This window comes from Caloenas nicobarica, chromosome 15 (genome assembly GCF_036013445.1).
Source record: "Caloenas nicobarica isolate bCalNic1 chromosome 15, bCalNic1.hap1, whole genome shotgun sequence".
NCBI lineage: Eukaryota > Metazoa > Chordata > Aves > Columbiformes > Columbidae > Caloenas > Caloenas nicobarica.
Genome location: NC_088259.1, coordinates 8,356,264 through 8,379,437, shown reverse-complemented (window position 1 = coordinate 8,379,437; position 23,174 = coordinate 8,356,264). Strand labels below are relative to the sequence as shown.

Sequence of the window (23,174 nt, the reverse complement as noted above, 5' to 3'; positions counted from 1 at the left end):
AGTGGGTTAGTGCTGCCCGGCAGCCCTTGGTCCTGCTGGATCCAGCCGCGCGGGGCTGCGTCTCCACATGGATCTAATGGGTTGTTAGGTTTGTTAATTAAAAGCTGGGAGATGAGGAAGTGCTGTGAATCCTGGGTCTGGGTTGTGCACATGATGCTCTGCAACCAGCAGTGCCGGTGCCGTGGCAGTGCCGGTGCCGTGGCAGTGCTGGTGCTGTTCTGTGGTGGGCAGCAGAACCTCGCCTCATGCGCTGCCTGATCCCGCTATCTCCACAGCTCCCAGTGTCTCCACAGCTCCCGGGGCTGCTTTCAGCAGTGGAGATGGGGAGTCATCGGTGTCCGTTAACAGCACTCGGGCCTTCTGGGAGCTCTGGCAGTGAAAGCCGCCGTTTGCAAAGCCTTTTTTTCCATTTATTGTTTTGAGCCAAGGCAGGTTGCTCCCAAAGTGCAGGTGACCAGAGACATTCTGGTGCTGGGAAGTGTCAGGAAACCTACGAGTCCTGAGGCTGATAGCTAATTACCTTGTTAAGTGTTTAATTGCCGTAATGTCACAGGGGAGGTGTGACAGCAGCAGCCCGTAGCCCCATGGCAGAGCCTTCTCTGAAGAACCGCTTGTTCATCCCGGCAAAGCAAGAGATGGTACAAGGGGAGCATCAAGATGACCAGCGTGGGTTGCGTGGGCACTGCCATTGCTGACATCTCATGCAGCTCAGTGAATAGAGCCCTGCATGGAGAAAAGAAAACGTAATTTTCCTGTTAACCGGCATAGACATCCTGTTGTGTGGACCCAAGGGGCTGGGAGCATCAAGAGGTGACCCCATCAGTGACGAGGGGCTGGAGCCCCCGGCAGCGCCTGGCTCAGGCACGTCCCCAGGTTGTCTATTGCTGCATTGGCGTCCCCACCGTCACCCCATGTGTGCGGGTGCTGCTGCCTGCGGCGGGCGCTCGCTGCCGCTCTCCCGCCCGGCAGCGCAGGGGTCCGGTCGGAGCAGCCGCCCCCGGGCCGCGTTGCCGGGCCAACGGCGCTGCCGGCAGCCGGTGCCGCCCGCGCGGCGTGGCGGGCAGCGCGCGCCTCACGCCGCTCATGGGGCTCGCGCCGCCGCCGGCAGCGCCCGCGCGGACCGGGACCGCAGTCCGAACCCCCGCACCGGCCCAACCGGGAGCCCGCGCCGAGCGCAGGTACGGGGGGGGCGGCGCCGGCTCGGGCTGCGGGGCGGGGGGTGCCCCGGGAACCCGCACGCACCGGAGGGACAAACCCAGCAGGACCCTGCGGCACGGCGGGGCCCCGGGGCCGCTCCCGGGCCCCGGGAAAAACGCGCGGATAGGGAGGGCCCGAGTCCCGGCGCCGGCGGCACGGGGCGGTGCTTGGGCCGGGCTGTGCCGCTCCTGCCCGGGGCTGCGGCAGGTGCCGCTCCCGCTCTGTCACCGGGCCCGAGGGGCGACCAGGACCCAGCCCGTGTGTGCAGCAGGACCCGGGAACCCGCTCCCCCCAGCCCTCGCTCACGGCGCCTTCCCTCTCCCGCAGCCCCGGGCAGCATGGCCCAGCGGGGGCCGCGGTCCCCAGCACCCGCTGCCCCCGAGCTGGAGTGCAAGATCTGCTACAGCCGCTACGACGCCCGTGCCCGCAGACCCAAGCGGCTCCGCTGCGGCCACTGCCTCTGTGCCAAGTGCCTGCGCAAGATGGTGGCACTGGGGGACACGTCACCCCACCAGCTCCGTTGCCCCTTCTGCCGCCGGCACAGCCCGGTGCCTGGTGGGGACGTGCAGCGGCTGCAGGATGATGGCGAGGTGCTGGCGCTGCTGACAGGCCGTGAGTGGGCCAAGAAGCGGGATCCCCCTCAGTCCCCTGAGGTTCTCCTCTGCCCAAGCGTGCTGGAGCCAGCACCCAGCCCCGACTGCCTGGTGGTCACCATCCTGGAGGTGCCGGAGGACATGGCCCCGCCGGAGGGCCTGGGCGGGCTGGAGGTGGTGCGGCTGTACCGCCCCACCAGCCTGGGCACGCTGCCCTGCCACAGCCCTGGGCCGAAGTGCCGCTCCTGGGGGTGGAGAGCTGTCCCCCGCTTCATCCTGGGCGTCCTCTGCCTCCTCTACTTCAGCTCTCTGCCCTTCGGCATCTACCTCCTGCTCATCGAGCACCATGGCCTGGGCATCGTCCTGGTCAGCCTTGTGCCCTCCACCCTCCTCCTCTGCATTGTCTACAGCCTCTGCCAGTGTCTGTGCCGGGAGGTCTTTGGGCTCCCCCACTCCTGACCCTGATGGCTGAGCCCTGTGCCCGACCAGGGAGGCTTTGGGCAGCTTGGAGCATTGTCGCTTGAGGTACAGGTGTTCCCTTGCCCACGGCTGACCCACAGCGTGACAGTGTGCCTGGACCACAGGGAGATTCTCAGTGCCTGTTGCCTTCCCTTGAAGAACAGTGTGGGCTTTGCCAAGTGGGAGCCCATGCCGGAGCGGCTGCAGGAGCTCGGTGCAGCCTCCAGGCGTTCAGCCCGACCCTCAGCTCCTCGTCCTGCTCCACAGCAGACAAAGAGCAGGAGCTGGGCTGAGAGCAAAGCAGCAGCTGGGGAACAAACCTCAACTAAGGATGCGAGTGCTCGGCGCCACAGCTGGAGGGGCCCCGGCAGCTGCCGCAGCCAGCACCAGCGGGAGAAGGATGGGCAGAGCCCGGGGGCTCCCGCTGCTGTGTCGGAACCAGCACAGCTCCATGTCCATAGTGTAAATAGTTGTGTCCACGGCGCCCGTGCTCCTGGCAGGGCTGCTCCCGGCAGGGCTGCTCCCATCGCATCCGTGTTTCTTTCCCTTGTGTGTGAGTCCCATGTTTGCTGACGCTGTGTACCGTAGAGGGAGGAGCGGAGCAGAGGAGTTTCTTTGGTGTGTAAAGATGTCTTTGCAGCTGTTTTGTAGTTGTTGTGGTTTTTATGTGGAGCCTCCGGCCTTTATTTAACCTCCTTGGGTTTTGTTTTGTAAGGATTAATTTAACACAGCTAACCATTTTATTACTTTTATCAAGAAGAGCAAAGTCTATTTTTGATTTCTGTTTCACCTCTGGCATGTCTCTCCCTGTGTGTCCCCTCTTGTGCTTCCCTGTGGTGCAGGACTGTGCCACTGGTGACAGCCACCCCATGGGTGACCCTGGATGTCCACGGAGGGGAAAAGGGAGGAGGCATCAGGAAGGCACTGAATCACCTGAAAACGCTGCAGCTCTTCCTCTGCAGAACAGGGGACCCTCTCTGGGGACCCCAGCTGGTGGCAGGGCCAGCAAACCCCTGGCAGCCTGGCCAGGCACACAGCGGGGGGGTGGGGAGCGTGGGGACGTCACCATCGGGCAGAAGGAGCTGGGCTTGGGGCAACTCCAGGGGCTCACGGCAGGACTTGCCCTGCTCCCCGCAGTGGTGGAGCTGCCGGCAGCAGCACAGGCAGTGGAGATGCCCCCATCCCCACTGACATCCCCAGTGACATCCTTGTCACCATCCCCACTGACATCCCCAGTGACATCCCCATCACCATCCCCACTGACACCCCCGCATCCCTGTCAGCACCCCCACATCCCCACTGGCCTCCCCGCCGCAGACAGGTGACACCGGGAGGCCCAAGACAGAGCCACGTTTATTAGTGCCCCGTGTGCCCTCCTACCCACACCTCCCACTCTCTTCAGCTGGGCAGCTGCCGGGTCCTGTGTTGTCTGTCCTGCTCTGCCCAGCCGTGGGGCTGTCCCCAACCCACGGCCACAGCCCTGGCCCCCACCCGGCCCTCAGGGACAGGGCGAAAGTGCCCCAGCCCTATCCCTGCTCTGACACCCCCAGGAAGCGCCCGCTCTCGGTGGAGGGAGATGCCAGCATGGCCGCCACGCTCCAGATCTTGGGTTTCTGGGGCTCCTTGCCCTGCCCAGGGCCTGGCCCCACCTCAGGGCTGCCCCCGCACCTGTCCTGCCCAGGGCTGGGGACTGGGGGGGCACCCGGCGGGGCCCCCTCCCCCTCGCTGTCCTCGCCGTCTGAGGCGCCATGCGGTGCCCAACCAGCCTTGTTCTCCTTCTTGAGGCGCCGGCGGGCGTTGGCGAACCAGGTGGAGACCTGGGTGAGGCTCATCCGGCTGACCAGGGCCAGCATCACCTTCTCCCCCTTGCTGGGGTAGGGGTTCCGAGGGTGCCGTGCCAGCCAGGCCTTCAGCGCCCCGGTGCTCTCCCGTGCCGCCGCTGCCTTCACGCGCCCCGGCTCTGCGGGCAGGGGCTGCCGGCAGCAGGGTGGGCAGAGCCCCGCGCTGGGCAGCAGCCCCAGGGGCACCTCGTAGGCTGGTGACACCTGGAGGGGACACAGGGGTGTCAGGGCAGGATGGGGCAGGGGCACCCACGGCTGGAGGAAAGGGGCTGGGGGACTTGGGGGCTCGTCCCTTTGCACACGGGAAGGGGAAGAGTTGGGTCCTGCCCATCCTCGTCTTCTCCTGTGCCCGGCACTGTGCACCCCAGGGTGCGGGGGGCCAGGGGGATGCCAGGGGCGTGCAGGGGACCCAGGACAGCAGCTCCCCATCCCTGACCCCCCACCGCCCCACAGCCCGATCCCAGGAGGCATCCCGTGTCCCGGCCTCCTGGGAGCTGTCATGTGGCACTTACCGAGGGCTCCAGCAGGCTCAGAGGGGTTGGCAGCAGACTGTAGCCCCCCAGCACGGGACAGGGGCAGGGACAGGGCAGCAGCACTTGGGGGTGCCCCTGCAGGGCTCCCCACGGTCCCCTGCAGCTACCCAGCTGTTGGTGTGAGCTCCCCTCGCCCCGAGGAGCTGCCATGCTGCAGAGAGGAGCTGAGGAGCTGCCTGTGGGGGTTTTATAGCTGCCGGGGTCCACGGTGACTGACAGCTGATTAGGGGGTATTAGCACCCATGGGCAGCAGGCATCAGGGCAGCCGGTGCCTCCCCCTCCCCTGCTATTGTCAGGCAGGGACTGTCCTTCCCACCTGCCCGTCACCAGCCAGGACGTGTCCCTGACCCACACCAGGACCTCGGTCCCCCCAGCCCCCCAACCCTGCGCAGCCCCAGCGATGGGCTGCAGCGGCACTGGGGGCTGGTGCACGGGATCCACCTGAGCCCCATGGACACTCACAGCCCCGGGGACACAGCTGGGACACTGCACACCTGGGGCTCTATTTCAGTGCCAGGAGTCATCAGTCCCCATCCTTGAGCCCAGCGCTGCCCTGGCCCCAAGCAGGGGTCAGCAGAGCCCCCCACACCGCAGCAGGCTGGGCGGGGGGCTGGGGGCTGGTGAGGGAGCTTGTGCCCGGCCCAGCAAGACGTGGGTGGTGCGAGGCGCTGCCTGGCGCCCGCTGCTCCTCCAGCTCAGCCGGGTCTGAGCCCCTGGATTCCTGGGGGAAGTGAAGGGGAAGGGGCCAGGGACCCTTTGCCGGGGGGAACCCACAGACACTGGGGCGTTCCTGGCTGCTGACGGAGCAGGCAGGGTTCGGGGGCAGCTGTGCGAGGGGCCCCGGGAGCCCACAACCCCCTGAGCCACCCGGCTCCTACCGCTGCACCACCCGCTCAGCCCAGGATTATCCCGCAGGTTGTATCCGTCATTAAATACCGACTAATAACGCTCTCAGGATATTAAATATGTAACAAACCCGCTTAGCGCTGGCTGGGGACGGGAAGGGGAAGGTCACCCGTGCTAATGAGCCCTGCGGTGTCCCTGGGCTCCCTGCAGGCCCCCAGTGACAGCACAAGGTCCCAGGGCCAAGGTGGCAGTGTCGGCAGAGAGGGCTGAGTCCCCAGGTACCCTTGCACCCCATGGCCAAGCCCCACAGCACCCGGAGCTCCCCGTGTGCCCTGGTCCCATCCCAGCCCCATCCCCACTGCGGGTTGGTCCCGTCCATCTCAGCCCCACAGCCCATGTCACTGGACGGGAGGGGACAAGGAGGATGGCTGGGACCAGCCCTGGCCACGGCCCCACAGCGGCCCTGTAACCTTGTCCCCATGGGACTCCTCCAGCCCTAATCAGTGCCGTGGATCCGCTTTATTAGATAATGGGGCTGTAATCTAGGAAAGCGCCTGCAGATTGCCACGGCGTGCTATAACCCTGCGCCGCACAGCTGGACAGGGAGTGCCACAGGCAGCCATGGCAGGCAGGCACAGCTGGACAGGGACAGAATGGTTGGGCTTGGAAGGGACCTCTGGAGATCATTTAGTCCGGACAGCTGCACACCAACATGGCGGGCAGGGACAGGGACAGTCACACACCAACAGGGTGGGCAGGGACAGGGCTGCAGCAGAGCGAGGGCAGTGGGACATGACCAGGACAGTGGGACATGACCAGGACAGTCACAAACCACAGGGCTGCTGGCCCAAGGGAGGTGCAGGGCCACCCCCTCCCTTCCCCAGGTGCCCACAGCCCTGAGCCTGGGGACAGTGGCAGCTCCACCAGCAGCCAGGGTGCTGCTGTCACCTCAGGCAGTGCACGGGCTGTGTCTGCAGTGCTGTCCCCAGTGCTGTCCCCGTCCCCTGCATGGGCTGGACCAGGAGGCCGGCGCTGGCACCGCAGTCCCACAGCTGCAGGCTCTGGCCTCACACAGCTCTTGCTGAAGTTGGGTGGTTCCAGCCCTTTTTCCCCTCCATGGATAATCGCTTTAATGCAAAACCACAGAACTAAAACTCTGAGATTAGCTGTTATAATCACATGTAAACACTCCCAGACAATCCGCTCAGGGAGGGGCAGCGTGTGTAGTTTGGGGCAGAGTTACATGGGATTTGGGCTGTTTACCACTCGATTAAATCATGACTCCAGCCCCAAACCCAGTCCTGCACCAGCTGCCTGGTTCATGGCTGGAGTCAAGGTCACCCAGGCAGGAGAAAGCCAAGAGCACGGGGCAGCCATGGTGCAGCGACCGCCCGGCCCCAGCACCGGGCTGGGGGGACCCTGGGGGACACGTGGGAGGTGGCAGCAGGACCACAGACCCCCAAGGCAGGCACAGGTTTCAATCCCTTTTTATTCATAAGCAGAGTCAAAGCTTGAGAATGTCAGAATCGAACCCCTCCCACAACCACCAACGAACCAACTGCAGAGTCCATGACTCTTCAGAAGAAAAATAGAGTATCTTCCACCTCCCTGCTCCGGTTCCTCCAGTCCAAAGCCCCGCTGGTGCCTGCCCGCAGGCCAGAGTAGCCAAGGGGGAGCGGCTGCCCCCGCCCCCAGTGCTGTGGAGCAGGGAGTGTGTGGCCGCGGCTGCACAGCCCTGGCACTGCACCCCACCACTGCGCTCAGCCCCATGGCTCTGCCAGGCAGATGCTGATCCCGGTTTGGCCCACAGACGCGATCCAGGAAAAGGGATTTCAGACCCTCAAGTGCAACAGGTATAAAGACCGTCCAAACGAGAGAGAGCGCTGCCCCGTGCGGCCCGCCTCGCTGCAGAGCAGTCTGCTGGAGACGGCTGCCCACGCGGGGGACGCGCAGGACCCCACAGCACACGGCCATGGCACACAGCCATGGCACTGGCAGCCCCGAAGCGATAAGGCAACTGCTGGCTGAGGCGAATCCTGCCTGGCCACGGTCCTGCCCAGCGGGGTGGCCCAGCACTAGTCCGTCAGCGTGATGACGTCATAGTGGATCCCCTCCTGCAGCTGCTCGGCCGTGGCCTCGGCGCTGAACACGCCCTGCGCCTGCACCATCGCCGCGTCGGCCACTGCTGTGGAGAGAGGGGGGTCAGAGCCGCCTCTGCCCGGGCCCCCTCCACACTTGCCTGTCTCCAGGCGTACAGCAGCAGCACAAGGGCCACCAGGTGTGCACGGGGAGCCGGGCGCTGTTTGCTCTCCACACACACCGGGGTGTCTGCGCCTGCGGCAGCTGCAGCAGCTCCCACACAGGCCTACCTGAGACTGCTGAGTGCGCAGCTGCCTCCAGCTGTGCCTGGGTGACAAGCTGCTGCTCCGGCGAGACTGGCATGTACTGGATCTGCAGGGGGTGACCAAACCGGGGGGGTCCAGCCACAGCCGCGTCACCAATCCCCTTTCCCTTCCAAATTCCTCCCTCCGTGCTGTGCACCCAGAGCCTGTCCCACACCACCCCTCACCTGCGGCTCCGGGAGGAACTGGCCACCCTGCTCATACTGGATGTGGGTGATCTGACCGTCCTGTACCTAGGGACAAGAGCCACAGTGACATTGCACTAGGGCTCACAGGTATCCCTGCTTCTGAGCGAAGTTGTGACTGAATGGAGCAAGCACCAGCCCCACAGGCAACACCACACTAAGCCCCATCCACCGCGCAAACGGAGCAGCTGGCGCTCACCTGGATGTGATGTCCCTCTGGGACCACGACGTACTCGTGGGGAAGCAAGTGCTGTACGCCATCCTGTGCAATGATGTACTGAACCTGCAAACATGGATTCACACCCAAATGGTCTCCACTGTCCACCCTCCACACCAGCACAGGGCTGGTTCTTGTCCATCTTTTGTGCCCATTTCCACCCCACCTCTCTGCCCTGCTCCAGCTGCGCAGAACCTGGACATGTCCCCCTCACCTGGTTGTCAGAGGTCACTAAGTGCTGCACGGTCTGTCCATCAGTGGTTGTGATCTCCTGGATGTACGCGGCCTCCTCCTGTGGGTCAGCAGGAGCCCAATGCTGTTGTGGGGGGGCCTGACTGCCAGCCCCTAGGAGGGAGCCCGTGCAGCTGGCAGGAGCAGCCGCACAGGGCGGGACAACACTGATGGGCCCGACTCACCTGGCTGGTGACACGCTGCTCCTGTGCAACGATGATGTGCTCCTGCCCCAGGGCCTGCTGCAGCTGCTCAGGAGCCAGCACCGCCTGGCCGGCTTGCAGAGCCGCTGCAACACAGAGAGAGCTGGTATGGATGCTGCCAGGGTCCCACCAGCGCTGCTCCCCAGCAGCCCCCACCCCAGTGTGCAGCACAGGATGGACTCATAGCTCTGCTCACGATCAGACACTAAAACAAACACCGCCAACGCGAGGAATACGAGAGGTCACTGTGGGCAAAACACAACCGCCAAGTCAGGCTGCAAACTTCACTTCCTATTTCAGCCCTAAGCTGCTCACAGCACCGCTGCTCCCACAACGACTGGGACCTGCCTGGGGAAACACTGGAGCCCAGCTCTGCACAGACACACAAGTCAGCGCCTTGCCGGGAGAGCTCCCTCCCCAGCCCTGCCAAGGGCAAACCAAACCTACACAGAACCTGCTGCACAGAACCTGCCGCACAGAACCTGCCGCACGGCCAGCCCTGCTCACGAGGACCCTCTTACTCTGCAGGGTGGCCAGCGTGTCCTCGTCACTGTTCAGGATGATGGTCTGCTGGGCAGCAGCCGCCCCTAGCCGCTTCTCCTCGGCGCTGTGCAAGCGCTGCATGTGGAACTTGAGGTGCCCATTACGGTTGAACCTTCGGGAGGAACAGAGCGGGGTGGAGTTTGCCACAGGCAGCACAGGGGCTGTGTGCGCCACACAGGCCCCAGTCACGGGCACACAGCCTGCCCCAGCTCTCAGAATGTTCCCATCAGTGCCCAAGTTCTGAACGCTCCTGTGCAGAAATTCTTGCAGACAAAGCTGGGTCCTCCTGCAGCAGAAACTGTTCCCCAGGGTAGCGTCCCCTCTAGCAGGGGCAGGCTCGGGGCAGCTTTGCCAATGTCCCGTCTCCTCTGGAGCCTTGAAGCTCTACAGGATCTCCCGAAGCAACAACAACCAGCGGCTTCCCTCACCTCTGCCCGCAGATCTGGCAGGCGAAGGGCTTCTCATTGGTGTGTGTCAGCATGTGCCTGCGCAGGTCCTTCTTGTTCTTGGAGGCAAAGCTGCAGTGGGAGCACTTGTGTGGCCGCAGGCTGGCATGCTGGACCATGTGGCTCTGGGGACAGAAGGACAAGCGTGGGGTCAGAGAGCCCGTTTCGACAAACTTCTTGTTCCAGGGCTGACTGTGCAGAGAACCTACCCGAACCTCCGGCCAGAGCGCAGCTGTGAATGGGCAGTCGGGACACTTGAAGGTGCTGGGCCCAACGTGGGCTCTCTTGTGACTCTCCATCTCTGCTCTGCCTGTGAACATGGCTGTGCAAATCTTGCAGGAAAACTTTTTGGCTGTGGAAATCTTGCATGAGATCTTCTTGGCTGTGGAAACCTTGCACAAGAGCTTCTTGGCCACGCCTTGGAGCGCAGGCCACTTGACCTTTGGGGATGAGATTTCCTGCCCCTCGGAGGCTGAGGACAAGAACGAGTCCTTCTGGAGCTGCCTGGTGACACACTGCACCAGGGGCAACTTGATGCCGGCACGCTGTACCTCCTGGCCCTCCACCAGTGAGGGAAAGGCAGGGTCCACGCTGCTGGGCTGCAGGAGAAACACTCAGTCACACCCGTGCACTTCTGCCCGCCGCAGGACAGGGCTCAGCTCCTTACCTCAACAGGAGGGAACTGGCTCCCCGGTGCACCAGATGACACGATATAGTGACTGTTCTGGTCCTTCAGGGCCTCCTCTGCCATCACGGCGTCACCCACTACGACCGTGTGGCAGGTCTCTGCAGGGCTCTCCCCCTCGCTGCGGGAGAGGACAGTGTCAGGGGGGATCTGCCTCATCCCCACCGCTAAAGCTCCTCACCTGGGCTTGGCAGAGCCTCTGCCTCCCCCCGCTGTGCACGGCCGACCTGTACAGTGTGCCTGGAGCTGGGGCCTCTGCGCTGACAGGTGCAATGATGCTGTACTCGGCCGTTCCGCCAAAGGGGACAGTGATCTGCTGCAGCTCCGAGCCACCCAGGGTCACCTCCTCGTAAGCCTCCTGCACCGTGTCCCCAGGCTCTGCCACGTGCAGCGTCACCAGCTTCTGCTGCTCCTCAGAGTCCATCTCTGCACCCTCCTCCTGTGCCTGCGGCTCGCGGGGGGGCTGTGCCTCCCCTGAATCACCCGGCTTCACTACTGCCACCTGCGCGGGGACGGCAGCTCAGCCGAGGACAGTGAGGCTGTTGCAGAACACCCCTGCAGCAGAGCAGGGCTGGGCAGCCTCCCCCGGCACGACCCTCACCTGCAGCTCCCGCTGGGCGCTCATGTTCAGCAGCAGATCCAGCGCCGTCTGTGTGGCCAGCGCTGCCGATCCAGCCACGTCTGCCAGGTCAGGAGAGGGTCAGGCACACGTTCCCACCTCCTCCCCATCCTTGCCCCTTCCCCAGGAGCTCACTCGCCTTGTTGGTAAATGATGGTGGCTCCTCCCAGGGAATCCTGTGAGAGAACACGGGGCTCCGCTCCCAGGGCAGCCTGGACCGTGCAGTGGGTGACGGGGCCAAGAGGCATCTACGTGAGAGAGAACCGACAGCGCGGCCCCGGGAGCACCAGGAGGAGCCAGGGTGCGGGCAGCAGCACTCACCGGTGGGCTGGCCCCCGGCTCGGCCGCAGCCTGGCTGTGCTGTTGCTTCAGCTCCTCGATCTGCTGCAGTGTGAAGAAGGGGCGGCGGCGGCAGGGCGGCTCCTCGGGGTGCCTCTGTGCCCACTCCTCGAAGGAGTCGGCATGGCGGCACTGCACGTGCAGGCGCAGGTTCTTCTTGTGCTTGGTGGTGAAGTGGCAGAACTCACAGGCAAACGGCTTCCCCCCTGCAGGACACAGGGTCAGGAGGGGGTCCCTGAAGGAGGGCAGACACTGGGGGTGAGACGTGGGGGCACGGGGCAGGTGGCTCCGCTCACCCGTGTGCTTGACAGCCATGTGCGAGACCAGGAAGTCCTCCCGGAAGGTGGAATACTTGCAGAAGCTGCACTTGTAGGGCTTGTCGTTCATGTGCGACAGCTGGTGGTTCAGCAGGACCTTCTTGTCCTCGCAGACGTAGTCACAGAACTCGCACTTGAACCTGCCAGGACAACAACAAAGCCACATGTCACCAGGGCAGCAGGGACCTTCTGTCCCCTGCAAGGGGGAGCAGGACATGGGCTCTCCCAGGGCACGCTGTAGGCTGCTGCCAGCCTCCCACCTGCGGTTGGCGATGGCCTGGATGTGCGTCAGCAGGTGCATCTTGAAGGTGTAGCGCTTCTTGAAGGACTTCCCGCACTGTGTGGGAGGAAAGCAAAGCCGTGTTCACCTCCCATCCAGCCCTGCTCGCTGCCAGCCCTTCCCCAGGCTGTGCCCTCCACACCTTGTCACACATGTGAGGTTTCTCCGTGCTGTGCGTCTTCATGTGCTGTGTGAGCCTCTTCTGCATGGGGTAGATGCGATTGCAGACAGGGCACGGGAAGGAATTCAGCTTTGGGGGCTGGAGGGAGAGCAGGAGGATGAGCTCAACTGGGAGGGCTGAGCAGCTTTCCCCCTCTCCCCACCGCAGGACCTGCACTGCCTTTCCTGAGCCGACGCAGAAACACCACCCTGAACCAGGCCCCACACGCTGTGAACACCCAGATGTGCCTCTTCCCGCACAACAGTGCTGAGACAATGGCACCCAGACTCACCGGATCAGCTCTCTTCTTCCTGCAAGAGAAAGAAGAAAAACCCCTCATGTGAGCCACATTCCAGCTTTGAGCGTCCTTGTACCCAGACACCAAAACTGCCCATTTTGGGAAGGGGCAGGGGAAGGGGCAGTGTTGGTGCCACTCAGCCAGGCTGCAGGACAGTGTCTGGGCCGGCACATTCCTCACCTGTCCCGGCTGTGCACCGTGGAGTGCCGGATGACATCCTTCTTGTACACACTGGTGTAACTGCACTCCTCGCACTTGTAGGGCTTGCTGCCCACATGGTTGAACATGTGTTCCTGCAAGGAGCAGAGCAGGTGTGAGCCAGGGGCTCCAGCTGCCTTCGCGGGGAGCGGGGTGGACGGTGCTCACCTTGAGCGAGGACCAGCGCCGGGAGCGGTAGCTGCACTGCAGACACTTGAAGAGCTGCGGGTCATTGGCCTCGTGCGAGTTGACATGGAAACGCAGATCGTCGTGCGTGAGAAACCGCGAGCCGCAGATCCGACACAGGTAGGGCCGCATCAGAGGCTTGGGGGACTTGTAGTAATACCTGTGGGCGGGAGCAGGCTCAGCGCTGGGGGGTGACTGGGCTGGACCGGCCCTGGGCAGCAGCCAGAGGGCCCAGCACCGCCCAGCACACCCCCTCACCTGCGCCCCATGTACTTGCGGTATTTCTTGCCCAGGAAGCGGCGGGAGGGCCGCCCGCGCCGCCGTGGCACCGCGTCTGCCTCCTCGGGGCTGGCGTTGGAGGACGGGTCCTTGTTCTCTGAGTCGGACTGGCTGATGCTGGGCTCCGCAAGGCTCTCGCCGCTCCCGTTCTCCAGCCCAGAGGAACTGGCAGCTTCCACATTCTGCAGCTCGTGGCTTGGTGTGCTCTGGGACGTCACCAGGGGCTCCACGTCCCCTCCTGCTCCAGAGGACAGAGCACAGCGGGGTCATGCATCCTCCCCGTGGCTCCCAGAGGCTCCCGTACTGCTCCCCGCTCCAGCCTCACCCTCGGGCCCGTCCTCCAGACGAGGGAACTTGCGGGGCCTCCCCGGGCGCCGCCGCGGCCTCTCCTCGCTGGACGTGGGGACAGTGTGGCTGTACTTGGGCTGCCGCCCACGGGGCTCATCCTCAGCTGGGTTATAGTCACTGTCCTCTGGAGGAATGTGCCCAAAACATCAGAGCCTGGAAAAAGGCCACGCTACATCAAACGCGGGGAGGACATGTCCTACCTTCAGGGTCATCAATAGCACCAGCATCCATGATATCGTCCTCTTCTTCTTCTTCAGCAACCTCCTCCTCCGCAGTCTTTGGAGCAGATCCCCCTTTTCGCAGACGCCCTTTCTTCAAAGCCAGAGCTGAACCCGCTGCCGCAGAGAACAGAACAAAAACTCTTCACCAGACTGTACAGGGAACACGTCCTTACGCTCGCACTCCTCCCCCTGTTTCTTCCCCAGAGAGGGCAGAGCCCGTCTGTAGGAAGATCAGTCTTCCTTGGGCCTCAGCACACACCTGGCTGGAAGTGCCGCTCTTTCATGTGGTTAATTAGCGTTTTCTTGGAGACACTCTTGTACTGACACATCTTGCACTTGAACTGCTGCACCACCACCACCTCCATCATCTCTTCCAGGGTCTCCATGTCCGGCTGCTCCAGCTCCTCCCCACCGTCTGCCTCTCGGGCCTGACTCGGCCGCGCCGGCAGCTCCAGCACTTCCAGCCGCTTGGGAGGCTCCGAAGGGCCGGGCTGGTCGAGGCAGGTGGAGGTGGGTCCATCAGCAGCAGTTTCTATTGCCAAGCTGCTGGCCAGAGCTGAGGTGGCCACCTGGGACACCATGGGGGCACCTGAAACACCAGAACCCGCTCAGCTGGAGCGCAGACCCTGACCCACCCCTGCTGCCAGGGACAGCCCGATGCAGCTATTGCACTAGTGGGTGGCCTGCTGCTCAGAGAACCTGGTCAGAAACTGCTCTGTAGAATTCTCTTGGCAAAAGAGAGTTTGCTCAGCATAACTTCTGTGAGCTGTGAACCCCTGAATGTTCTGCTTCACTAAGTAAAAAAGGCCACAGGGTCTAGGAGCTAGGAGATAAGGGGAGCTGCGGCCCTAGAGATAAGGAAGAGGCAGAACCGCCGCTAACAGAAGACAAAACAGAAGCATATTTTGGCTGTTACCAAGAACTTATTTTCTCCAGCTGCAGGTGCAGAATAGCAACTGAAGATCAGAACTTTGACTGACAGCCTGCCTGACAAAAATGCAGAGATCTAGTGACAAACGGGCAGACCCCAGCCTCTAATTTTGCAGCTGGCCCAGAGTGACACATAGGCGGTGGGGGCTTGGACTGTGGGGGTAGAATTGTCCCAGTGTATTTCTGCTGAGGGTCCTTCTTCAGGAGGCACCAGCTTGAGCTGCTCTATGCTGTGCCTTGCAAAAAAATTTTTAGAAAAATTCCTGGAATTCATGCCTGAGTCTCTGCTGCAGGAAACTGAAGGAAGAGGAACTTCCATGACACAGGCTGCAGCCAAACCTGGGCACAGGGCTGAGCACAAGCTCCCAGGGTCAGCGCATCCCAGGGACTCGGGACACCCGCTGTAGCCCCATCCGGCAAACAGGCTCAGTGGCAGAGGGGCCGGGGCGCTCCCTTACCGTCATCAGGCCCCTGCAGAATGAGGTACTGTGTTGTCTCAGCCCCGCCATCCTCCACGCTGGTCACGGCGATGCAGCCTGGAGAGAGAGGAGGGCAGAGAGGTAAGTGCTGTGCGTTGGGGGCTGTAGAATCACTGGGACTCTCCCAGGTTCAGGCACAAAAGAGTTGCGGAAGGTCCGGCTCCAGCGACAGAGCCTGCCTGGCGCTGCTGGCACCGTGGCCGAAGGCGCAGCCGCACAGAGTAAGGGGCCGTCCGGCAGTCTCAGGCTCCTCACCAAACCCTCCAGCCATTGTAGCAAGGCAAGAAGTGAAGCCCTCACACATCGAGGTGCACATGTCTGCGCATATGTGGTCCCCCTTGCCTCCTGAGGTCTGGCGTAGCACAGCCCCCTCTGAGCCCAAGGCGGGAGCTGATGGCTCTGCCATGCCAGCAGCCCAGAGCTCACACTCACTCTGGATGATGTCGGGCCCGATCGTGGACTCGATGATTTTGTCGATGGCAGAGCCCAGGTCTGAGGAGGTGGACGCAGTGGAGTCTGAAACGATGGTGGCTCCATCAGTGATGACGCTGGAGTGGACCAGGACTTGCGGGGACTCTGACACCATGATGGACTGGCTCACAGTGGAGACACTGGAGACCAAGGTGGACTGGGCAATGGAGGATGAGTCTGGCAGGTAAATCCGGGGAACAGCATCTGTGCTGGAGCTGCTCTCTGATACCTCTTCCTAGCAGGAAAAAAAAAGGCCAGAAGAGCTCAGCTGGGAGACATTTACGGGGTGAGGGGAGCCAGCACAGCGAGGGGCACTGGTGTGTCATTGTGGAACTACCAGGAGAGGCACCAGAGCAATTCCCTGGGCACTGGCGAGGCCCCCAGGGCTGCTCCTGCTACCAGGAGAGTTCCAGACACCCAGCCGGTGTGACAGCGCCCACAGAGCCACAGAGCTGCTGTGGAGCTTGGGGTCCAGAAACATCCGGAGGAACCTGTGGAACCAGAACCAGCTGCTCTCCCTCAAGCCCACCCTCCCTGCGCTCCCCGTCAGCTCGTACCCCGGAGGCCCTGGCGCTGTCGGAGCTCTGGCCCACGCCGGAATCGTCCGCCCGGGACAGGGGCCCGGGGGCGGCGGCGTCGCTGCTGTCGGCAGACACGGCCTCAGAGCTGCCCACGCCGCTCTCGGGGGGCTCCTCCCGCGCCGCCTGCGGGGCCGCGTCGCTGCTGCTCGGCACCGCATCCTCCTCCATGCCCGCCCGGCCGGGGCCGCCTACGCTGCACCTGCGGGGAGAGGCCGCCGCCGTCAGCGCCGCCGCTCCGGGGGGTCCCGGCTCCGCGCAGCCCGGGCCGGGGACCTGGGCCGCCCTTCGGAGCGCCCGCGGAGGGGCCAGCGGGGCCGCGGCGCCATGGCCGGGGGTCCCGAGGGAACCGGCGGAACCGGCCGCGCTCCCGGGGGGTCCCGGCGCCGCCCGGCGCCCCCGCTCCCGTCATGCCCCGCGGCCCCGCCCGGCCCTCGGCCGCCATCTTGCCGCGGGGTCCCCCCCGCCGCCTCCGCGCGCGCGCACACGGCGGGGCGGCCCCGGTGCGCCGGGGTGAGGGAGCTGCCGCCGCGGCAGGGCGAGGCGTCCCGCCGCTGCCGCCCGCCCGCCGGCCCGCGCCCTCACCCGGCCCGCCGCGGCCTCGCCGCGCCTCCGCCGGGGCCGGCATCACGGCGGCCGCCATGTCCCCCGCCCTCGCGCCGCGCAGCGCTACGGCCGCGCGGGCCCCGCGCCGGGTCTACTTACCCGGGCTCCAGCCCCGGCCGGAGCGCTCGCCGCCGCCGGGACGCGCCGCTCGTTCCGGCCGCCGCCGCAGCCTCCCGGTACCGAGCGGTGCCGCCCGCGGGCTGGGGGTAGGCCTCGGGGCCCCGCCCGGGGACTACTTTCTCCGCGGAAGCATCACGGAGAAGGTGAAGTGACCCTGCGTCATGGCGTCACGAAGCGGCGCCCGGGCCCTGAGCGTCGGCGTCGCGCCGGTTGCATTCGTCATGTGACGAGAAGGCGGAAGTGGCCATGGCGGGACAGGGATCTCGGGCGAGTCGGACCCTTCCGCGACCGTCCCGCCCGCCGCCCCACCGGTCCCGTCCCGCCGCGGGGAGGGCGGCTCTGCGGTACCGGCACCGCGCCCGGCCCTGTCCCGCGGTGCTCCCAATCCTGCCCTTCGCGGCTGCTCGGTGCCCGCGGTGGGCACGGGGCCCGGGGTGGCTCCTGATCCCGTCCGCAGGCCCAGCGGCGCTGATCGGCCCCGGAGCGGCGCGGCCGAGCTGCGGGGGCTCTGCCGGGCCCTCCCTGCGGGGCCCGGGCCCGCCCGGTGGCTGCACAGCCCCGGCCCTTCAGCGCTTTCCCCCCACTCTGCCGGGCCGGGCGGGTTCGCTCTCCCTTGGGAGGCCAAACGTCGCTGTCTTGGCGGTTCCGCGCTCGAACAGCAGCCGCCATCCCCTGTTCTCTCTGACTGAACCGTCACCCGGGCTGGTTTGCTCCAGTGCGGCTGGCGATGGGTGCCTGGGCTGTCGGCATCTCCCGCACAGGCTGTGGCTGCCCCGGCCTGGCCGGGGCTCCCAGCCCCCCTGATGCCGCCGTGTCCCCGCAGGGCTGCGCTCGGGGCCTGCGTCTGCCCCGGCTCTCTGGCAGCACCACGTGTGCCAGCCCTGGAGCTGCACAGATTGTCCAGGCTCAGCCCCACTCCGCACTGACGGCTTTAATGATCCCCGGCTCGGGCGGCTCTTTGCTCTCACCGAAGTTTCTCATGCTGCAGTGGTCGACTGACAACATCTCTGTCCTGGGTTTTTTTGGAAGAAAGGAGCCGTGTTGTGCCTGTGCTCTCCCGAGGCTGGGACATGTTGGGCTGAACCTGCTGCTCGGTCCCTGTGTGTGGACACGATCGCTGGGTGTGGGGCCGAGGCTGCGTGTCCTGGCCGGGCCCCGGGGCCACTGGGCTGCGTCACCTGCACTGCGGCTCCGTGCAGAGCAGCTCTGGGCGGGCGGGCGCCTGGTCTCACTCGCCAGGGTGGCCAGTACAGAGCTGGTGCTGACATGGTGCCAGCGGCAGGAGGACAGACTGTGTCATCTGGCACAGCCTGCGAGTGCAGAGCTGGCCTGCCAAAAACCCGAGGGCCAGCGTTGGACGGCAGGTGGGCCGGGCCAGCACTTGGTGTCTGGCCGTGGTGCTTCTCCAGGGCGAGGGGTGGGGGCCAGATCCAGCCCCAGGCTCTGCTGCTCCCTCAGTCCCTCCGGCACCTCCTGCCCCGGACAAGGTGTCTCAGTGGCGCTGTGCGCCGCTGAACCACCACCCTGGTGCACATGCATCTTCCGGCTCATTTTCAAGCTAATTACATCCACCCTTGGCAGGTTTGTGTCCTCCCTGTCCCAGGGAGGCAGTGCCAGCGGGACTCACCCCAGGCTGCGGCAACGCTGCCCGACGGTGACGCGGGTGCTGAGTCCCTATGCCTGATAGTGACACAGGTGCCAAGTCCCTGTGCCCAGCCAGCTGCTGCCGTCACTGTTATGTCTGAACTGAGAGAGACCAAGGGGCTGGGTTTGGTTTGGTTTGGTTTGTTTTTTTCCATTTCTCCTCTTTAATGCAACCCTGCATAGCTTGGCAGTTGCTGTGAGGGAGGTGGAGCCGGGAGGACACAAGGGGCTCCTGTGGACAATGTCCCCTCCCCATGTCCCCTCTCTGTGGCTCAGGCCAGGGGAGTGGGTGCTGTCTGAGTGCTGGGATGTCCCTGTGCTCCCTGTTGGGGGAAGCTCCGTGTTTCAGGGGGGACAAGGAGGAACCCCTGGCAGAAGCTGCCTCCTGGGTGGAGGGAAGGGGATGGATCCTGTGGGCCTGGTAGGCTCCTCTCTTTGTACCTGTGCTCAGCCACTGAGCCAGATGAGGGATGTTCACCATGGATGGTGGCTCCAGGGGCTCGTGTGGACCCTCCTGATGCTGGTGTGACTGGTGGAAAGTTTCCTAAAGCTTCCCTGTTCCCTGCAGAGGTACTATGTCCACTGCCTCACAGGGCTGTACCGGCAGGAGCTTTGCTGGGATGGTCACCTGCTATTTTTAAAAACACTGCGAGGCCCCGGGCAGGGGTAAGCAGGGAGTTTCCAAGCACAGCTTCTCTGATAGTGCTCTGCCATTGCAGCTCCCATGCCCGAAATCCTTTCAGGGCCAAAGAAAACAAAGAAATCTCGGCAAGAGGCTTAAAAGAATCCAAAAATGGCTGCAGCACACGTTGGGTGTGTGTCCAAATATCTTGGTAGGGGAAGCACCAGGATAGAAGCCTTTTGGGAACTGTTTGAGAAGACAACACGAGCTCTCGTGTCTGGAGAGCAAAGCAATAAGACTTGCGTGGGGTCTGGAGCTGATTTGTACCAGGGCGGGAGCGCTGGTACCCGCAGCAGTTTGTCCCCCGCGCTGCCTGTGAGCTCCCGGCCTCGGTCCCTGTCCCAGATTAGGTGATGGCCGGGGCTGAGTGCGGGGCCCAGCGCAGGGGCCCCCCTGCAACCGGAGCCCTTCCGCAGTCAGGGATTTTTTGTTCGTGCTGTTTGTTCCTCCTTGTTTCCTTTTTTAAAGAAAACATTGCTGGCAATGTTTGTGTAGCTGCAGGGCACGGATCCACATCAACCAGGCTGGTGTTTATATCCCACCTGGGACAGGCAGTTGCATCAGCACATTTTGTAAAACGTTGAGCAAAACAGCCCTTGCTGCAGGAAATGGGTTTTTCTTCACCCCAGATTGCTTCACCGCCCGGATCCTTCCCAGCACCGGCGGCTCCCGAGGACGCTCCCGGGGGATTGCTCCATGCCGGAGTGGCAGCAAGGGGGACAGCGTGTGCCCGGGGAGCAGCATCCCCGCAGTGCCGGCAGCACCAGGCTCTGCGCTGCCAGGGCGCGATGGGAGCGCTGCGGGATAATGCCCACCTGCTGCGGCCCAACCCTGTGATGGACCCTGGGGCACTCCCGAGATAGCAGGAGCTGCTCCTGGCTCTCCCCGGGCTCAGGAGCTGACGAAGGGCCAGGCTGAGGCCACTGACCCCAGTGAGATCTGGCAGGAGGTGGCTCACTGGAGCCCAGCTCTGTCCGTGTGTCCCGCTGCCGCCCTGCCCATGGAGGGGCCCTGCTCGCTCTGTGTGTCCTGGTGCCCCCAGGGCCCTTGGTGCCCACCTGCCCGTGGCCCCAGCGATGGTGCCGAGCCGTGTGCTGCCTCGTGTCTTGTCCTGTCCAGCCAGATCCATGGCTGCCGTTGCCACCAGGCCCTGGGGCCACCAACGTTCGCTCCAGGCTGGGTTAGGAGCTGCTGGACGGGAACAGCCACGGCCCTGCTGGCCCCTCCGCGCTGCCAGATGCGCGGCTGCTGCTGGCTGTTGTTTTCCCTTCTGGAGGAATCCTGTGGTTTCCTTCCCAGAACCTGAGACCTCGGAACCATGGTCCAAGGCCGTCGGCTTCCACCCTCTCCTGTGTTGCTGATTCATCACTGCTGGTTAGTTAAAAAAGAGTAATCAGCAAATTACTGAAATATAAGTAAAAAAAACAAAGCAGGCAGGAGAGCTATGTGTGTGCAGTGCCAGGCTGGTCCCATCACATGCGTGGGGCAGCTTGGCCCTGGTACTGCCACGGGGGCTCCCAGCCCACCCCCACCTCTGCCGGGACCCGGCACAGCTGTCCTGAGACCCACGGCAGCGCCAGCTGCGCTGCTGGTCTGGTCAGTGCCCCCCACCCTGGAGAGGGGGTCGCCGGGCTGCAGGGCTGCTGTGCCGCAAGGTGCTGGGATGTACCTGTGGGGCTGGGGACACAGCAGTTCCTCAGGGCTGGTGGCTCCGGCTCTGCTCTCCAGCCCTTCTTCCCTGGCAACACAGCAGCTCTCGGTGGCCCCGTGGCCTGGCAGCTGCCATACCTGTGTCCCTGCAGCCTGGCAAGCGCCATCCTCTCTCCCATGGCACCCGTGCCTGCAGAAGGGTCTTAGGAGACCCTGCAGTGGTGCAGCCCGGCAGCTCCCGGCTGCCGGGCTGTTTGCCATCCCTGGCTGCCTGGGCTTTGTCCATATGCCTGTGTTGACAACTGAGCTGCTCTGAATTAATTTGGCAGCGAGCATTAGAACAGTTGTCAAATGTTTTACTGAAATTCGAGCATGTTGCATCTACCACTCTTCCTTCTGCTTCTTGTAGTTTACAATTAAATACAACCAGTTTTGCCCATATTTCACCTTCTACAAACCCCCGCTTCTTATTCCTGAGCCGCTTTGTTGCTGGCAACCGGCGGGTTCCTGGCGCCATGCTGTCCCCTCCGTGCGCCGGTCAGGCAGGCAGGTTTGCCGTCATTGTCACAATTGCGGCTCTTCCCGTTTTAGCAGGCAGCTGCTGTGCCCATCTCGCCCCTGGGGAACAAAGCGCTGCCCACCCGTGCCATGCCATGCCAGCGCAGCAGCTGTGCCTCCAGGAGCTCGCGGCCGCCTGGCCCCATCCTGCTCCCCTCCCGGCCCCCATGGGGTGCAGGAGATGGGCCTGATCCTGCGGGTCCCCCCAGTGGGGACGGCTCCGGGTGCCTGAGGGGACAATGGCAGCAGGGCTGCCTGTGAACATCCCTTCCCAAAGCCACCGTAGGTGACAAAGTCTCAGTGCTGCTCCATGCAGCCTGAGGGAGCCAGAGCAGCCCCTGGCCTCTGCGCCCCCCGACGGGTGTGAACCCCCCGTGCTCCTGCAGCCAGGGAGAGCTCGATGGAACACGGGTTGGTCAAAGCTGGAGGCAAAGGCTGAGCCAGGATGAGGTTCAAAGGGAGCTCTTGCAGCCCTTCCCTGCGGCCCAGGGCTGCCTGGGGCTGCTGGGCTGTCTGTGCTGCTCCCCAGCAGATGTGGCAGTCTGGGTGGTTTTCCCTCCGTATCGAAAACCAAGGCCATTTCAGAGGCCTCTAGTTTCTTCAAAGAGGCTGACCGGTTTCTTCAATCTCTTCCCGGATTTCCCAACTGGAGCACTTCCCGGCTGCCAGGAGTGTGGTTTCCTCCCCGTCCCACAGAGGTGAGCAGGCCCAGGTGAGTGCAGGGCTGTGCTGCATAGCGAGGGCTCCATGCAGGCTCTGTGAGGCACAGGGTCCCCTCTGGCACGGCTGTGTCTGGCAGAGCAGGCACTGGCCTCGCCACCCCAAGGAGCAGAGCGCAGGTGGGATCTCCTGGCTCCAGCATCCCCAGGGAACCCCAGCAGATGGGGGATTCCCGGGGTGCCAAGGGGCTGGGGAAGGTGTGGAGGGGTGATGTCCCAGCCCCATGCAGGGGGTGACTGTGCCACCCACCTGGGTGCCGTGTGACGGCCGGAGGATCCGCCATGTGTGGTTAGGAGCTGGGATTTGTGCTGCTGCATGGTGAAACTGCAGTGCTGGTTTCAGTGCCTGCAGGGCAGAGGTGACACCGGCTGCGTCATCCTCCTCATCCTCACCCAGATGAGCAGCTGTGGGGTGCAGTGGTACTGGGGCTGGGGGCAGGATGAGCCTCCCGCCTGGGCAAACTGACAAACAATTCGCAAGCAGCTGTTGAGGGGGTGGGGAGTTCCCCAGGTGAGGCACGGGCAGGCAGGGTCTGGCAGGGGCAGGCAGGGTGATGAGCAGGTGCACCCGCAGAGCAGGGGACACGTGGAACAGGGCAAAGCGGGGCTGGCAGCGTTGCGGGGCCGTGGCATGCAGCACGCTTTGCCAAGAAGGGTCCTGGGCGCAGCTGGAGGATGTGACCCAGCCCATGCGCGGCCCGGCGGCAGGGCAGCAGATACGGGAAGCGTGTGCAGGAATGTTGTTTCTGTCTGGAGCCCTTGAGCAGGAACAATGGGGCTTCCAAGCCTCTGACGCAAAGCTGGTCCCTGTGCCTTCAGTCCCGCTCCCGTGCTGAGAGTCCCAGTGCCACCGCGCCGTGGGGCAGGCGGGTGCTTGCGGGAGTGGCAGCTCTGCTGCCTGGGCTCGAGGCACTGCAGAGCCCATGGCACGGGGCAGCACTGGGCTTGGGGTGCTGTGCTGGGGCTGGGGGCTCATGCTGGTGCCCTGCCTGCCAGCCAGGGCTCCTGGCTGTGCCATGGGGTCTGCCAGGCCTGAACGGTCCCTGCCCTCTGCATGGGCCATGCCTCCCGGCGGTGCCGGTGCTGTGCTCTCCCCGACCTGGTGCTGTCT

General features: G+C 64.1%; 2 protein-coding genes across 6 annotated transcripts; one reads left to right on the top strand and one right to left on the bottom strand.

The window, feature by feature from the left end:
• Positions 1–1,535: 1,535 nt before the first annotated feature.
• LOC135994997 (E3 ubiquitin-protein ligase RNF182-like) lies at positions 1,536–2,249 on the top strand. Its single transcript, XM_065645958.1, has one exon. It carries the CDS (start codon positions 1,536–1,538, stop codon positions 2,247–2,249), a length of 714 nt encoding a protein of 237 aa, XP_065502030.1.
• A 4,691-nt stretch (positions 2,250–6,940) lies between these two features.
• Positions 6,941–16,898, bottom strand: ZNF335 (zinc finger protein 335). 5 transcript variants are annotated; one of them, XM_065645566.1, is made up of 28 exons: positions 16,790–16,898; positions 16,064–16,286; positions 15,468–15,741; positions 15,015–15,092; positions 13,886–14,215; positions 13,606–13,740; positions 13,383–13,529; positions 13,037–13,295; positions 12,761–12,938; positions 12,575–12,687; positions 12,389–12,407; positions 12,079–12,195; positions 11,917–11,993; positions 11,636–11,796; positions 11,322–11,545; positions 11,140–11,212; positions 10,983–11,062; positions 10,609–10,883; positions 10,364–10,502; positions 9,906–10,295; positions 9,679–9,821; positions 9,229–9,362; positions 8,690–8,793; positions 8,488–8,565; positions 8,256–8,339; positions 8,039–8,104; positions 7,839–7,920; positions 6,941–7,654 (listed from the first exon to the last, which is right to left on the bottom strand). In XM_065645566.1, exons 2-28 carry the CDS (start codon positions 16,253–16,255, stop codon positions 7,545–7,547), a joined length of 4,062 nt encoding a protein of 1,353 aa, XP_065501638.1. In that variant the 5' UTR covers positions 16,256–16,286; positions 16,790–16,898; the 3' UTR covers positions 6,941–7,544. The 5 variants fall into 5 exon arrangements, with proteins under 5 accessions (XP_065501638.1, XP_065501639.1, XP_065501640.1 ...); XM_065645567.1 differs by lacking the exon at positions 16,790–16,898 and adding an exon at positions 16,670–16,694; XM_065645568.1 differs by lacking the exon at positions 16,790–16,898 and having other exon boundaries at positions 6,941–7,651; positions 16,064–16,512.
• Positions 16,899–23,174: the final 6,276 nt, after the last annotated feature.

Coding starts and splice junctions, on each gene's coding strand:
- LOC135994997 (XM_065645958.1), top strand. CDS start 1,536: ATGGCCCAGCGGGGGCCGCGGTCCCCAGCACCCGCTGCCCCCGAGCTG.
- ZNF335 (XM_065645566.1), bottom strand. CDS start 16,255: ATGGAGGAGGATGCGGTGCCGAGCAGCAGCGACGCGGCCCCGCAGGCG. Junction 13,296..13,382: donor TCTGGAGGACGGGCCCGAGG/GTGAGGCTGGAG, acceptor CCTCTGGAGCAG/GAGGGGACGTGGAGCCCCTG. Junction 7,655..7,838: donor TGCGCACTCAGCAGTCTCAG/GTAGGCCTGTGT, acceptor CTCTCTCCACAG/CAGTGGCCGACGCGGCGATG.